This window comes from Eretmochelys imbricata, chromosome 10 (genome assembly GCF_965152235.1).
Source record: "Eretmochelys imbricata isolate rEreImb1 chromosome 10, rEreImb1.hap1, whole genome shotgun sequence".
NCBI lineage: Eukaryota > Metazoa > Chordata > Testudines > Cheloniidae > Eretmochelys > Eretmochelys imbricata.
Window position 1 is genome coordinate 52,838,359 of NC_135581.1, and position 17,905 is coordinate 52,856,263.

Genomic DNA, 17,905 nt, shown 5'->3' on the forward strand with positions numbered 1-17,905 from the left:
TCAGTGCTGGGATGATAAACCAGTGATAAGTACTAGACTTCGAAGACATTTTTTGGAGAATAGTATATCCAAGACCAACCATTGCTTTGGCTAATTTATTAAAGCATCTATTTTAAATACTGTATCAGTTGTTGGAAAAAGTCAGGTAACAGAGGATGGAACCTGACTCTGTGCTAAAAATATTTCAAGGCATGCCAGGTCAATATGAAGTATTTGTCTTTTGCTGCAATAAGTTTCATGCCTATACACTGGAGCCTGTTGCTTGAAAGATAATATGGTATTCCATGCTTCTTGTCTGATGATTTTACTAAATTATCATATTGTCAACTTTAGCACAGAAAGATTCCTCTGAATTGCATGCAATTTAAATTGTACATTATGGTTTGTCCATTATTAAATATAAACAAGGAGCCATGTGACTTAATCTCTCCTTGGCTGACAGGGGGCGCTGCCGGGGTGGTATCTCGGATCACTGGTTCCGTTGGAAAAGGCTTGGCTGCTATAACTATGGACAAAGAATACCAGCAAAAACGAAGAGAGGAGATGGGCCGTCAGCCGAAGGACTTTGGTGACAGTTTGGCCAAAGGAGGAAAAGGCTTTTTACGGGTATGAAATTCAAACTAAACCTACAGTGAACTGACAGTTGGGTCTGTGCTAGAAAATCATTAACTGCATGTATGAAACAATTTAATGGCATCCTCCATATTCAGTTAATGAAATAATTAAAGAAGCAGAAAATGAAAGTCCATTTACATTGCATGGAGTACTGGATATTATCGTAAGGTGATTTATTTTCTGTTTCTTCTAGAATCGACCTGGGAGTGTCGTAAAAAAATTTTACATTTTAAAAAAATATCTGAAGAGGAAGTATATGTAGACAAATTGCTTCAACATTTCTGAAATGTAATGTACTTTAGATTCTGAAGTGTGTTCTGTTCATGACAATGATGCAAGTATTTTGAAAAATAGGACACCTAATACTATAGATATGTGACATGAGGCAGAACAGGGGAGTGTTGGGAGTTAAAATCCAAGAGATATCTGATCATAAGTAAGTGAAATTCTAGTTAACAATAGTACTGTCCTATAAGTCCTAAGTATTACTACTCATTATTATCAACTTCTGTAGATCTAACACAAATATGCTAAATGCTTCTGAAAGAATATCAATTATAGTAGTTATGAGCTACTGTCTTTTTGCAGCTAGTTTTTGCAAAGTAGGAGGCTCATATCAAGGGTATTTTATTTTTAAAAAATCTATCTTGATGGGTAAGTGTGAAGAACCATGCAATTTATATATTTTATAGATAATAGCTATATCGGGAACAGAGAAGGAAGGAGGCTTCCACTCCATTCCTTATATGACTTCCCACTTTCCCCCATAGCAGTAAAGATGAAGGACCAAAGGGAAGGACAGATTCAGGCCCCTTCCAACCACTTAACTCCCCTTCCCCCTGGCTAGCAAGTTTCTTGTCGCCTGAAACTTACTGGTTTTTATATCTTTATCTCTGGAATGACTAATTCTTTCCTGATTGTCCCTCTGTGTAGTTAGTGCCCTTCAGGTTGCACATGTTCACCATACACCCAACAAACACGATCAGTACAGGATTCTTCCCTTGGGACTCAGGGTAACACCAAGAATGTTCACCAAGATGCTGTCAGTGGTGGCAGGTTACTTCTGCTGACAAGCAGCGACAGTATTCCCTTACTTAGAGGACTGGCTCCTAGAGGGACAATCTTACTGCAAAATGTAAGAAGCAGCTACTGGGCTTCTAGATCTCTTTGACAGATTGGATTGAGGGTGAACCTGAAGAAATCCACCCCAGAAGCCACGGTTGTGGATGAGGTTGGATGCTGTGACTGCCAGGATATATTTACCAGATGGCCAGTTCCTCTCCATCAGTCTCATACAGTGAACCCCAATGACGCTCAGGATGTCCATACAATCCTGGCACTGTTGGATCATATAGCCACAAGCACCTAATGTGATCCCGTTAGCTGGGCTTCTTGTCCGATGTGTGAAGGCTTGGTTACTGACTGTGCATACCCTGGTTCAAGCATAGACTCAACCTGCTAGTCAGGGTTCCCCAAAGGTTCTTATACTCTTTTAATTGGTGGGAACACAGATGAAAAATGTGTGTGCGCGCGTATGGGTACCATTCAACTCCCTGTTCCCAACAAAGACCTTGACCATGGATGCATTCCTCATCAGTTGGGGAGTACACATGGCGGGACAGGTATATAATATTACCTATAGAAATATTGTTATACCTATGTTTACCTATTCCTCCATGTGTATATAATCTTGAGTTCTGTTGTAGGTTCTGGAGAGGAGTATTCCTCTACTGGTTACAGACCTTCTGTCCCATCTCCTCCAGTTTTTCTGTTTCAGTCCAGTCTCTTTCACACTTCGCCATGTTCCCCCATCTTCTTGTTTCAGTTTGACCCTTGGGTCTCCTCGTCCCTGGGCTCCCTGTCAGAGTACATGTGTCCCCACGCACTGGCTCACAGTCTTCTCCCCACCCAGCTCCCTGTCTCTTTCTTCCTCCCTCCCCACCCTGGGCTCCTTGTCCAAACTGCCTTCTCCTTCTCTCCCATACCCCACTTTGATTCTTGTTCTCTCTGCATTGAGTTAGGCTGCTGATTCTACGAAATTGTTTGGCCACCACCAGGGGGAGCATTGGAAGCACAGGACAGAATCTCTTCTCTCAGTTCCTGTGCCACACCATAGGGGCTCCTGGCAGTTGGGAGGAGCAATTCAAGCGGAGGTGCTTCTCAGCCCCTGCCTCCCTGGACTAGAACATACTCAATGGCTGTCAAGATGGTCTTGCCCAGTCTGCTCGGTACACAGAACCCGTGAGGAGATGGAGCATGGAAAATACAGATAGACTCTTAAGAGAATTTAGCTGCCAGATTATTTTTTTTAAAAAAAAAAATCTCTACTGAGCACGTGTGAACTGAGATTTTCAGGAAGGTAATAATTTGGCCAAATGTGGGCTGTTTCTCACGGAAACCACAAAGGAAGCAGATTGCCAACCCTAGGGTGTGACCCACCTGCCAAATTTCAAGTCCCTGCTTGCAGAGTGGTTCATTCACCTCAGGAGCCACCTCCTTGTGGCCAGGCGTGGCGGCATACTCTGTCTATGGCACTCCCTGCCTATAGTTACTCCATCGTTGTGGTGGTCTCTCTCCCTGCAACTTCGCCTTCTGGCCAGGTTATGCTTTAATCCACCCCTTCCAGGGTAACAGTCACACCCAGCAATAGTCTTTTACAGTGGGCCTTCCATCTGTCTTGGTGGTTGGAGGTTGTCACAAATCCACAGGATCAGTGCTACGGCCCCAGCTACCTTGGTGACTGGTACGGAAACCCAGGAATCTTGAAGCTGGCAGCAAAGGTCTGCTGCCTCAGACACCTTGCTGTTTCCCTGGATCATATCCTGTCTTTTCTATCCCCCATAGAGAGACTACAGACTGTATCCCTGCAGCCCTTCCAAGCTGGGTTTTGGTATCAGTTAAGCTTTTTTGCTGTCTTTCTTGCAGATGCTGCTAGGTATGTTGGGGTACACACACCTTTCATTGCTCCAAAGCATGGAGACGCTACTAGAGCTTCTAAATTAAACACTCGTAAAAATATTTTTAACATGGGCAAAAATATTTCCCCCAGTCTTGTTTTCAGAAGCAGCTGTAATATTTTTGCTAAAACTTTCCAAAAAAAAGTTGAATGTGAATCAGAGACCCAGCATGTAAAACTTCAGCTGAAATTTTTCAGGTTGTGGCCGGTTAGAAAAACTGAAAACTGTGTCATAATAGGAAGTGTTGGGGCAGCCTTAAGTACAGGCAGCACTCTCAGCTCCACCTATAATTACATATGTAAATAAGTTACTAGTTATGTTCAGTTTTGGAAGAATTCACTCCCCAGGTGAACAGTTGAAGAAGGCTGTGTCCACCTTTATTGTCTATGACAGAAACAACTATAAGATGCAGTAAAAGGGTTCATGTGCAAATTCGGATCACTAATCATTTGGTTCACCAGAGAAGAAAAACAAGTTTCAAATCTGAAGTTTGCAGTAACATGCAACAAACTGATTTTTTTAGAAAAATCTGGTAAGGGTCTGATGATCATGGAACAAATGACCACAAAATAAATACGACATTACCTACACAAGGTTTCTCTGAAATGGATGTACACGAGGTTTCTCTGGAATGGATGCTAAGTGCCCAAGTGATCCATTTTATCTCAAGTGAGAAATTCTTCCTAGGAGATGAAAGGCTGTGTTTACGTCCAGTGTCTGTTGTTTATGTGGGTTTTGAATCATACCTATTATCTTTATGCTAGAATTATTTGTTACATGAAGTGCAAATTAAGCACATTAGGAATTGTTAATAATTGTTGATAATCAAAAGAAAAAACTCATTTTACTTTCCCAAACTTGCTCAGTAGCGTACATAGCGTGACGTGTTTTTCTAATCTTGTTTACTGACAAATTTGTAAAAGCCTGTTTGCTATTCTTGTATTGCACTGCCAATCTTAAGCATTAATCTTTTTAGTGCTGTTGTGGTTGGGGTACTGCCTAATGCATTAATTTACTACTTTTGTTTACTTTATAAAACTATTCAGCATATTAGTAACCTCCTTTCCTAAAAGGCTTTACTGTACTTTGGATATTTCTAAAAGCACTCACTTAAGATTAGGCAAAGTACTGTTGCGATACATGTTGAATCAGGGCTTACCTAGATGAAGACTTGGGCTTGTCTACCCTTACCGGGGGATCAACAAGTGGCAATCGATGCATTGGCGGTCAATTTAGCAGGTCTAGTGAAAACCCACTAAATTGACTGCAGACTGCTCTCCCGTCGATTTCTGTACTCCACCTGATCGAGAAGAGAAGTGTAGTGTGGATCCCACAGTAAGTAAATCTAAGCTACGTTGATTTGAATTATGCTGTTCACGTAACTCAAATGGCATAGTTTAGATTGAATTTACCCTGTAGTGTAGACAAGGCCTCAGTGGCAAGCCAGGATGTGACTCTACAGTGCACAAACCTGCTGCATACTAACTGGCTGTGTGGACTGTGATGTGGAGAAGTTTTAGTTCATGATAGCAAAGTGTGCTAGAAGTTCCCAAGTGCACTCTGGCTTAGAGAACTTGTAATGCGTGGTAGAAGAGTCTGCATGGCCAGTTAGTGCTTTGGAGGCTAGTATGCTGTAAATTTACATCCTGACTTGCAGCACACTATCTGTAGAGAAGCCCTTATAACATGTATGCCATAACCTAGGCTTAGTTAACTAGTTTTTGTTGTGTCTTATAATATTGCTCACTAGTGTTTCTCAGCCAGGTAAGCTGTGATCCCTTTTTCATGAAAAAAGCTATGCTCAGTGAAGGATGTCTCTCTCCACCTCAAGTTGTGCCACAACAATCCATTCTTTATTTATAACCAGGATCCCCCTGCTAGTTGTTTTCCCTGTGTGCTCCTTCCTCATTGACTCTACAAGCTTTTCATTAGCATCAGGCTCATTACTGCAAATGTACTTCAACTGGAAGGCCTTCAGTACAAGATAACCAGCCAGAGAGAGAAGTGTTTACTCCCTTCTACCGAATAGATACTGTTTATCACCTCTGATGACCTGTGTTAACTTATATACCTCAAGAACATAGTTTTCAGTAAAGACACGTAACTCCTTAACTATCATTATACATACATTTTGCAATTATTATGATGACCAGTAAGCTACGAGCTCTTGGTAGAGACCTCACATGCCCCCACTCTTTGGTGAATGATTACATCGGGGATCTCTGTAAACTGCTGTATATGTCCTCTGCCAGTTGGCCCCAGTGATCTGTGGGTCACATCCTGTGACATAGGCTACAGAACAGCCAGGGAATAGTGACTGGTAGTGCAAAACAACAGTTAAGTTAAGATTCTCGCATGTTATCTGTCAGGAATCGTCTCTGTGTCCAGTTTAGTAGTTCCCTGTACCTTCTAATTATTCCAAAGATGTTTTCTTTCATGATGATCATGTCAACAGGAATTCATAATAAACAAAAATAAGCCTTATTGAAAGATCCCATTTGAACGCTTTGCCTAAATGTTAATTTTAAAACACAGCAGGAGAGACACCTAGTGGCTGAATTGTGCTTCAGCAGTTCTGGCTTTCAAGTGTTGACAATGAAACTCTCATTTTTCTTTCAGGGTATTGTTGGTGGTGTGACTGGAATAATTACTAAACCTGTAGAAGGTAGGCAATAATTATTAATAAACCTAAAGTCCATTCTTCAGAAGGCTAACACACTGTGCTACTTATAACTTACTTTCTATTGAGAAATATTGACTTAAACATGATAGTATATTTAGGTCTGAGCTCATTATTTCTGTGTTTCTGAAGAAAAGTAACATTTTTAAAATCATGTCATTTGTAAAAATTAAAGTTTTGATTTCAGATATTTTTACAGTTGTTACTAAAGGTTCTTGTGCAAATTCACATGCAGACTTTGACAGACCAGTACACATAATATCATGTGCAGCTGCGTATGAATAAGTTTAAAACGAAAACTTTCTCTGAACGGTCATATTTACAGCAGGCATGTAAATTTTTGCTGTTGGACAATTTCAGCAGAGTTTCCTCTATATCAGCAAATTAACTGTATAAAGCTGAGCTTGAGTAACTGTCTCTATCAGCAAAGAAGTAGAGAAATAGTAGAGAAATTTATGCATTAATGTATTTCACCCCATAGGTGGCACATGCGTGTGTGTGTGTGTGTGTGTGTGTGTGTACAATTAGATGTTGAATAATAGAACAGGTAGTATTTTTGTTGTTGTTTAAGTGACAGGGTAAAGAATAATTAGAGTGGGAGCCACACTAGACATAACATCTGTTTTAACCACTTGGTCTGTTTCTGCTGTTTCTTTTAATTGGGAAGCTTAACTGGCTTGTGCTTAAACCTGTCAGGTAGTTTTTTTGTTTTAAGCCTGCTTCACTCTATCAATACGAGGCATGGTAAAAAAGAATAAAGGAGATTAAAAAATAGGTGTAATTGCTTCTTTTAAATCTGGCGTTTAGATAGGGAATCAGGACACTCTCACAGGTATACAATCCCAATTCCTTAAATGTTTACAGAAGAACCATCTAAATATTAGTCAGTTAATAGCACTAAATTTCACCTGATTTTTGCTGGATGCTAATAAATTAAGTGAATTGTTCTTCTCTTCTGAGCAATGATTCTGTAAAAATGGTATAAAAAAACTACACACAGTCATTTGGTTCTTTTTCTCATGCATCATTACCAATGCGAATGGTTTTGGAAGCTAAATTCTTACCTTAGTTGCATTTGCATAAATCTACAGTCTTCACATTTTGCTCTTAATCAGACCTGTGGAGAATTGTCTTCAATGGAAGTGCACTAGCGTAACTGGCTCTGATAATTGTAACTTTTTTTTAGTAAACAATTCTGATAATGTAGAAGAAAGAAGAATCCCATTCACCCTCTCTTAGCTATGTTGGTTCTGAAGGGCTAATGAGATTTAAGGTGAACAACTATGTTACCAAACACAGACTGGGAAGGTTCCGTAAAGCAAAAGGTGTCATTAATACATAGTATTTTTTCCGAGCTGAACTGCATGTAACCAGCAATTTTGGAATGTTTCAGGTATAGAATTGTTCTAATTAAAGTTAAGTCTTCATAAAGCAGGAGGTGGATTAACTTTAGAATTTGGATCTTCTGTAAGGGTATGTAACTAATACTGTATTTTCTTTTCTGAAGGGGCTAAAAAGGAAGGTGCAGCTGGATTCTTCAAAGGAGTTGGAAAAGGGCTTGTAGGTGTTGTGGCCCGCCCGACAGGTGGCATCGTAGATATGGCAAGCAGTACCTTCCAGGGAATTCAGAGGTAAAACGATGGGGTGGAAGTTAGTGATTGTCTGTTTACCAAATGTTCTCAGGTATGTGGAGTGTGTGATTAGAGATACAGTGGTAACATATGTTTGCTTGCCATTTGATGTGATTAAAGTACAAGCTGCATCAGGAGGACTGAGAGTGCGCCATGGTGATGCTTTGTTAGGTGCCAGGTGAAGGAAGAGTGCTACAACCACCTGAGACTGACGCTATTACAGTATAACTTAATATACTACAGTGTCATATGGAGGTTATATCAGCTCCATGCAAACATGAAAAATAAAATGAAAGTCCTGTATTATGGTGTACCAACTAAAAGTCCATACAAGGCTGTAAAAACTAAATAAAAATATAGAACACTCAGTAATTAAAAATGTTGTTTTTCAACTCCTGAATGCTCACCGCCATCTCTCACTTTACCCTGCTGTAATACCTAGACCACTGCAATGACTGTCAGTGGGACTTGTAATCCTAAATCATTTATGCGCTTTTGAAAGTGCAACTGAAAAACTTCCTGCAAGCTATAGAAGAGTCAATAATTACTTAGAGTTTGGAAGAAACTTCTCCCATAGACATGTAGTTTCATAATTGTCTGTCTGATGCAATAGGGCGATGATATAGAGTGCCATGACACACAAATAATTTTGGATAATTCATGGCTAGCTAGCAAGTATGAGCAGGATCTTTCAAGGTTTGAGGAGATGAATTCTAAATAGCTTATTTAAAAATCTGTGCTGACTAAACTAGTAAAAGAAATAAAAGAAATGCAAGTAACAAAAACAATTTTGGTGCGAAGTCTGTACCAGGTCTGAACGCGTTGAAATTGTTGGTCTTTGACAGGGTGGCAGAATCAACTGAAGAGGTATCTAGTCTCCGTCCTCCACGTCACATTCACGAAGATGGCATTATCCGGCCATATGACAGGCGTGAAGCTGAGGGTTATGATTTATTTCAGGTAGGAGTTGCATTGTTAACATAAGTACAGCCTAAAGTTTCTAACCATTGAGGAGCTTAATGCAGTATATTATTAAAATGCTACTTTGGGGAAGGGACCTGGATATTTATTTCAGTTTATAAAATATGCCTATGTATTGCCATCCAGTGCAAGCTTTAGTCACAATGAAGAACTAACATACGTGCTATGCAGAGTAAATCAGATTACTACACAGCCTTTCAATATTCTGTTTTACCAGTTGCTCATCTCGTCATTTTGTGTTAAATATATCACCATGACCCTCGCTTAAAAAAGGGTGTGTGTGAAGATATTTTAGCATTTGTGGGACAGTCTATTGTGGGACAATATTTAGGAGGTTAATCCTGTTCCTTATGTTTCCCATGTTTTCAAACTGTGGTTTTTAATGGTAGTGTGCTAAAAGCTACACAACGCATATGATGGTCTAGTCTGGTTGACCGCCTGCATGGTGTTAGACATGGGTGCCATATTGACAATGAATGCTATTTCTCATATACTGGGGAATTTTAATCCAGTTAATTTTGAGTAAATGCAACAAGACAGCAAACAGGAAGAGCACTTTAAGAACATGCTGGCTGAGATTTCAAATGTAATTTAGCTGAAGTATTGGTTATGTTAAAACATAAAAAATACTGGAACAAAAGAAGTGATTTAAAATGTTTACTTCTAAGTTAAGACTGAAACTTGCATCTTAATTATTGATGATTGCATTTATTTCCTGTAGATATCGTTTGTGATCCCTCGGCATGGGTTTCTAATGTTGTCCCCTCTCTCTCTCTCTCTCTCTCCTTGCATACGCAGCAAGAACTGGAATAATGGAGTAAACATTTTCCATATTTTTTCATGATTTCCTTCATGGGCCTTTAAGAATTTAGATTAAGGGCATGATTCCGTAAAAGAAACTCAAATTATTCATTGACTTCTATTAGAACCTCTATGTAGGAGTTGAATGGCACTTTAAATTACCCAATTCATAGTAAGAACAAAATAATTTACCTGTTACAGTCTAAAGGGTAAGACTGGACGGTAGTACATGCTAAAATGAAATCATTTCCTCTTGCGTGTTTTTAAAATGACGTTGGGCCTTACTTCTGAGCTCTGAATGGCAAGTGTTAATAAAGTGGTCACTAAAGAAATATTCAAGGTAGTGTAGATGATAAAATGCTTCTTGACTAGTCAGCATTCTCTGGAGGGTATTTATATAGGGATCTTGCTTAAAAATGCCAAGAAAAGAAAGTAAGCATGGCTACTAAAAATGAATAAAAAATTTGCTCCTGTCTATGAAAATGCTTTTGTAATTTCATGAGTCGGTGATATAAAATTTGAAAATATATCAGATAAAATGCTTCCATTCATGGTTTAAATAAGCTGCTATAGGTCTGCCCTTGACACTGCTGACTAGCCACATGACTCCATGTTCATATTGAAAAATGACTAGTCTTCTATATGATATGTTCTTCCAATCAAGGAACAGAAGGCTTGGTTAACTCTGCCCTTTGCCCCAAATAAACATTTTGTATTCCATTTTATGCGATGCATATAAATACTACTGCACATCATTTAAAACTGTAATCCCTAGTATGTAAATGCCAACTTTTTTAGCGTGAGTGAAGCCACTAGTCTCTCCTTGATTTGTGAAATTTCATATTAGGGAAACCAATAATTAATCTTACTAGCAACAAAATGTCTGTTCTGTGTTTTATGCATAAACGCTGTTGACAAAAAATTTTACTGGCTTCAGACATTTGTCTTAAACATTATTTATAAGATTGTGATCAATACAATTGTGATCAATAGTCAACACTTCTTTTCTGGGCTTGTTGTGGTGCTTGTGTGCATCTCTGCACTAGCATGAATTTTTTTCAGTTCCCCTCTCAAAAATTCTCAATATTAAATAGTTGCAATCTTTTGTAAAACAATACTATCTTAAACTTAGTGCAAAAGCAGATTTTTTTTAAAATTCATGTTTGTCATGCCATATTAAATAAAAATATAAATATGTTAGTTCTAGGTGTGTGCTTTTCACTCTATTACTTAAAAACACTTTTCAGTGCAGTGTTAGACTTCCTGGTCTGTTATGTGGGGAAAACGCTTTTGGTACATGAAAAGGAAAGATGTAGCACAATTAATGTTGGAAATTGGCTGCTATAAATATATGGAGCCTCTAAGATTTGTATGTTTAACCTATTTTTTGTGGATTAAAGTTTTGATAATATTATTCAAAAAAATATTGCTGTACATAGTTTTCCATATTGAATTTTCTTTCTGTCGAAAGCTAGGAAATTCTAAGGTCGCTGTGAAACAGCTCTCTTCACCACCCAACGCTGTTGCTGTACCTGTACATTTTGAGGTTATAGAAATTAGGGTGGTAGTGTAGCATAGCACACATGAGCTGTTTTAATGATCAAACAAATACAGAGTTGAGCCTTAGAGGGAAAATAGGACATTTAGTAAAGGAGTCTTAGCCTTTAAACTAAATCACCGTTTCTCATAAAAAGCTTGCACTTGTCACAACACTGCATAATAACTCAGTCTGAGTCCTAATTTTGAAATTTCTTGAACTAAATTTGTCAGAATCTTACAGTTAGTGAAACATAAATGTTTTATTTCATACTTCTGAGTGGATTCTGCACCACTGCACGTGCAGAATTCATGTCCCCCTGCAGAAAACACATTATGTTGGGGAGGCGCTGCAATTACACCTTTTTGCACACCAGGGGCTGCTGTGGTGTCAGAGTGGGCAGCCAGCTCAGGGCCAGAGCAGCCAGCTGCAGAGAGGGAGCAGGGCAGCTACTGCCCCATCATAGTATCCTGCCATGGGGCCAGGTGGGATGACAAGGGATATGGGAGGGATAGACAGCGTGGGCAGACGGGGCTGCTGGGGGTGGGGGTTATATAGACAGGCATTCAGAAGAGCTAGTGGGGGGAACAGATGGGGTGGGGCCTGGAAGCTAGTGTGGTGACAATATTGCGTTGGGCTGAATGGGAGTGGAGGTGCAGAAACACATGGGGATGGCATGGGGGGATGCAAGGAAAACATGAGGATGGGGGAGGGTAGTGGCTGCGTGCGGGTGCAGGTACGCATGGAGATGGGCAGGAAGAGGAGTGCAGGGACACGCGGGGACTAGAGCAGATGTGCCTGAGTCAATGGGAGAGGCTAGGGGTCAGCTACGGTCTGCATGGGGGAGGCTCCCCAACTCCCTAACAGTCTTTCTCCCCCTCCCACCCCCCCCCCCCAAAAAACCCACAAAAACCACCTGTTCCATACTTCTCCCATCCATACCCAATAAACCTCCAGGTTCACTCCCAGGCTCCTGCCCAGGAATTACTTGCCTCTCCCTCAGCTCCTCTGTTACCCCTGACTCCCCTGAACCTTTGCACTACTTCTGAGGGGTACAGGAAATAGGTTTCTGTCTTGTAGTTTAAATGAATTATTACTCAAAGTTCTGTATTAATGTGCCTAATAAGGAATCTATTTGCCAAAAACCATTTCTTGAATCTTTTTTGTTTTCTGTATTGTTATAGACATACTTGCTGACAGGTATTTTGAAATAAATTATCAAAATAATTGAAACTGGTGTGATTATATTGTGGTATTTTAACAAATAAGATATGCAGAATTTTCAAAATTTTACAATACTGTGTACCACACTTTTTTTTTTTTTTTTTTTTGGTGCAGAATTCCCCCAGGAGTAATTTCAATGTAATCCTCATGTTTTTTTCCTAGTGAATTGGCCAGAGTATAAGCCTAAGAAAATGAATATTTTTAGTTGTAAATGAGTTATTATAGTGTAAATTTGTCTCAGACTTCGTTCCTTTCATTCTGTTGCATTTGGTAGCTTCACAATACTCACTGTCTCACAGCCTTGCACCATTGACATGTTCAACTGTCCTCCTCTTTGCCACTGTCCTGCTGCCACTTTGCCTCAACAGCATTTCCAGGCTGTTGTTTTCCTGCTTCGAAATCCTTGTTCTGGTCTTGAACATATCATGTTTGAAACACTGACTCACTTTGTCTTGTTGAGTAAGTCAACTAAAGTTCTCCAGTGAAAACCTAGACTTCTCTCTGGACCATACCTAGGGTTCATTTGCCTTCTGCAACAAATGTAACCTTCTCATTGTCACTTGATTGGACCTTCTCAAATTTTATCTCCGTCTCACCACCCCACTTCTGTGTATCTGCTACCTTCCTCACTCCCTCCACTCTTCCTAATGTGAATGCCTAGCTACTAATTCTTTTTGCACACTTATTTCCATTTCTTTTCCCCTGTGTCTGGAACTCACTTCCTTACCAAGTCCACCATGCTTCCACCATCTCCTGCTTGAAGTCCCTGCTTAAAATGCAGTCTTCAACGAGGCATATAAAATTTAGGATGCCCCTCTAAAATTAAATGTAAGTTTCTAAAATAATTAAGACAAAGGCTTGGAATCTTGAGGAAGAATGTCTTACTTTCCAGACTACCAGTGATGGTGTTTTGTTCTGTCTTAAAGCTGGATTATGCATGAAAGGCACTTGATTGAATTGCGTGCTGCAGACTGGCATCCCAGAAGAACTTTGGCTGTGAGGCAGTAACAATGCCTCTTGGATTGTAACCTCTGGAATGCCCTACAGTAGAGTGTCCATAGCTGACCAGCTCTGCTAGTCAGTGCAGAAGATTGGAATAGACTCAATTACTCACCAACAAGTCTTGGGGTAGCTTGTGCCATTAGTTGTCTTGGCCCTCTATAGCCCAGAATGTAAAAATTGCAGTTGTGACTGACTGCTGCATCATGACACTAGTGGGGAGTTCTTTTGTTCTGTTCCCCACAACGTCTGCAACTCCACACACAAAGTCAATTTCATTCTAATACATATGTAGAGAAGGCAGTGGCTTGTCTGTTTTAGTTGTCTAAGGGCTTATAATGGTGCTTTACAAAGAAGGTAGAAAACCTCTTGATAAAGTGAGCTAACTTTTCATACTTAATAAATAGTTAATGATTTATCCATTTATAGGAACGTGAAATAATTTGCATGGGATGGTGACCTCTACTGGATTGTGAACGTGTACAAAATGATCTGGACAAACTGGAGAAATGGTCTAAAGTAAATAGGATGAAATTCAATAAGGACAAATGCAAAGTATTCCGCTTAGGAAAGAACAATCAGTTGCACACCTACAAAATGGGAAATGACTGCCTAGGAAGGAGTACTGCGGAAAGGGATCTGGGGGTCATAGTGGATCACAAGCTAAATACGAGTCAACAGTGTAATGCTATTGCAAAAAAAGTCATTCTAGGATGTATTAGCAGGAGTATTGTAAGCAAGACACGAGAAATAATTCTTCTGCTCTATTCTGCTATTGTATTGTGTCCAGTTCTGGGTGTCACGTTTCAGGAAAGTTGTGGACAAATTGGAGAAAGTCCAGAGAAGAGCAACAAAAATGATTAAAGGTCTAGAAAACATGACCTATGCGGGAAGATTGAAAAAAATTGGGTTTGTTTAGTCTGAAGAAGAGAAGACTGAGAGGGGACAAGATAAGTTTTCAAGTACATAAAAGGTTGTTACAAGGAGGAGGGAGAAAACTTGTTCTTAACCTCTGAGGATAGGACAAGAAGCAGTGAGCTTCAATTGCAGCAAGGACAGTTTAGGTTGGACATTAGGAAAAACTTCCTAACTGTCAGAGTGGTTAAGCACTGGAATAAATTGCCCAGGGAGGTTGTGGAATCTCCATCGTTGGGGATTTTTAAGAGCAGGTAGGACAAACACCTGTCAGGGATGGTCTAGATAATACTTAGTCCTGCCTTGAGTGCAGGGGGCTGGACTAGATGACCTCTCAAGGTCCCTTCCAATTCTATGATTGTTCTTCTGCATTAGCTGGAGTGATTTTAGTGAATGTCCAGTTCCGCCCTAAATGCAACTAGTGACAGTTATACCCCAATCCCTTTTGGTAGTAGATCTGGTTAACTTTTTATTTTTTGCAAAAAAAAAAAAAAAAATTCTTTATCTTTTAATTTATCAAAAACATTATCAGAGGTTCTAGAAACTGCTTGCTTATCAAAACCCTTTTAAAATAAAAATGTCTGTCTTGTAATTGTTCTATCAAAAACATGACTGAAAAATGGTGACAAACTGAAAAATGGTTGCATTTTAAAATTATAGTAAATATAAAATTTTCTTGAAAATAAATTTTCACCTTTAAAACTAAATGCCAAGTAGAGCTGGTCAATTGTTTATTACTGCAATTGTCCTAAAAATTAACTGGGTATTTCAAAATGGTAGGCTGAAGTCAATGATTATGCGATTATCACTGGGGACAGAGAAGTTCCAAAGTTTCTTGTGGATACAGTTAACCTACTTTCTAATCTAAAAGCTAAACTTGGAGCTCTTCAGTCTTGTGTTGTAAGAAAGTTGAAAATGACTGTCCTTAAATGGTTATAGAAAGAACAGTTAATTGGACATAGAGGTAAGGTATCCAAGACCTCCCATCTGTCCCTCTCCCCGAAAAAGATGTTCCCCTAGAAAAGCGTAGGAGCTCTTGAGAATGAAATGCTGCATTCTCAGACTTTCCAGCTACATTTGTTGGTTGGTTTGTTGATTTAGTAATTGCAATGTAACCAAAATTGTTAAAAGAAACAGGAAATGGCATTGACTTGAATTTGTAGATGGTGGTTTTATTTTGAAATATACTTGTCATCTCTGTATCTTTAACTGGCTTTAATTTTTCTAAAGACAGCTAAGCTAGTAAAATAGCAGCAAGATAACCAGCTAGCCTACTGCACATAAAAGTGTAAGTTGAGGTTTTTATTTAAGGCTGAGCGCTTTTCAGTATTTTAAGCTTGTTTTAAGAAGGAAATTGAAGAGGATTCTCATGTCTCACACTGAAATTCCCAAAGATGTTTTGAGTTTCTTCAAAAAGGATTGCAATTCAATGTCTTTCACAATCAGCCATTGAATATGCACACCTAACTTTAGGATTTGGCCCATAGATTACAACATACAGTTATCTTTGGAATGAAGCTGGCAAAATGTTTTTTGCTCCATTTATTTGAAGTAGTAAAACAATGATGCTTCAGATGTATAGGAAGTCCATTAGATAGGTTGAGGGTTATGTATTTCAGAATTCATACATTGCCTTAGTTCTCTAACTTGGAGGGATGTGAAGAATTTTCTTGGATCTATATTTGAATGTGAAGCTCCTGCTTTCTCATTTCTTTGATTTGGCATTGCACATTTAAGAATATCAGAAGAAGTCTAGTTTGAAAGAGAAGAAGTCTAGTTTGAAAGTGTTATAACATGAACCTACACTAGATTAGAAACTTGTTTGTAATGATTTGTGGTGACTGAAAGAAATGGATATTGGATTAAAAAAGATTTATTGGAGTGTCTTGTTGTTGAAACCCTCTCTAAAGGCGCACAGAGTCCGTATAACTTTAAAAATGCTGGAATTTTAATCCATCTTAACTGAGTTGAAAGATAATGTATATTGCAATGTATAATATGTTTTAAGTATTTGGAAAGAGTTTTTAAATATGGGAAAATGAAGTGCAAACCTAAATAAGTGTTGAAACTTATTTTAATGGACTTGGTATTGATGTGAACCATGATCACTTTGAGACCTTTCCATGTATTTTACTTGAACTAAACAGCAATTGTAGCTACACAGTAGAATATAGAAAGAAAGAAGCAAAGTTAATCTTAACTTTTATTGTTCTTGATAGATATACATTAGTACAGTGAATATTTGTTTAAGAAATATACTGAATTGAAAATTTAGCTTTAACAGGGGAATAACTGAAGAAAAATGGACCCAAATTCTTTCACCCTTTCTTCCATTGAATGTCATTCAGGTTCATGAGTAGCCCACTGACTTAAGTGGGACAACTCACAAAATATGCAACTACTCAGCATGAGTAAGGGTATTGGAACTTGACCCAAAGAAAATTAAGTAACATTAGTAGCAATGAGGAGCTAAAAGTATTCATGTTAATCAGTTATATAATTTAAGTAAGGTTTGGATTATCTTGATCACAGAAGGACTTCTGGGCATCCAGTTATAGGCATTAGCTGTATTCTTATCCAAGGCAAATCCATTTTGCATCCCTCTAAGCAGAGGATGTATGGTTTTCTTTACTCCTTTCATTCCCTCACATAGTTGCATCAGTTTCACACATGACGACAGTGCATGCTGCATTCTAACAGGCAGTGTAGGGAGTTGGGTTAATTTAGAAAAAACTGACATGCACTGATTTGCTTTATCTTGCTCATTTTATTAATTAAAAATATTATTTCTTAGAAGTCTATGTGTTCTATAAAGACTTCAGACAGTAATTATAATAATGTTTATCAGTGCCTTGACAGTATTGAGCTGAAATCTTATTAAACATTTATTCAAAAATATATTGCAAATATTCTTGTGTATTGAAATCTCTTGTGCTTGGCAATAAAGTGTGAAGTTGATTCTGTGAACTTGGAAAGTAGGGATGTTGTTTTTTTACAATTGCTATGGCCAAAACTTAAGCCAAACCCATCCAAGTATGATAAATCATAAAATAAATTATGCAGGATTCATGCCTCATGATGTACTACATTTGTAACAGACATGGTCTAAATTTGAATACCATGACAGAATCTCCCAAACGCTACATATTTTACGTGTACATGAGCATAAAGCAGTTTACAGCCCACATCTTAGGCTGCCATATTAACATTCCTTTTTAACCCTAGCAAATCACCTCCCCTGCCCTTAATAAGCTGCCTTACAGTTGAGTAACTTTATGTGCATTTCCCCAGAACATACGGACTGTAAACAAGAAACAAGTTAATCCAAGGGAAGAACTTGGATTTTAAATCACTGTTTACCACATAAGGCAAGAAGCAAGTTTTCTAATATGTGCAAGTTTGTCTGCATATGATTGTGGAGTTAAAATTGTGTGTTCAGTATGATTTCATTTCTTGAAATACATTATTTGTTTCACAGTTTTACCTTCATAACTTACTGTCATCTTGTCTGTTTGCTTTCTCCAGAGCCCACAGATGTGTTTTCATATCCCCATCGTCTCATAGC

The 17,905-nt window shown here is 38.7% G+C and overlaps 1 protein-coding gene across 1 annotated transcript in view; it reads left to right on the plus strand.

Annotated features, from left to right (window-relative positions):
* VPS13C (vacuolar protein sorting 13 homolog C) overlaps positions 1–17,905 on the plus strand; it is a 195,735-nt gene that overhangs the window by 166,527 nt on the left and 11,303 nt on the right. Inside the window, exons 76-79 of the mRNA XM_077828389.1 lie at positions 443–606; positions 6,192–6,237; positions 7,760–7,883; positions 8,729–8,843. Coding sequence (XP_077684515.1) covers positions 443–606; positions 6,192–6,237; positions 7,760–7,883; positions 8,729–8,843 — 449 coding nt within the window. The remainder of the gene's footprint in view (positions 1–442; positions 607–6,191; positions 6,238–7,759; positions 7,884–8,728; positions 8,844–17,905) is intronic.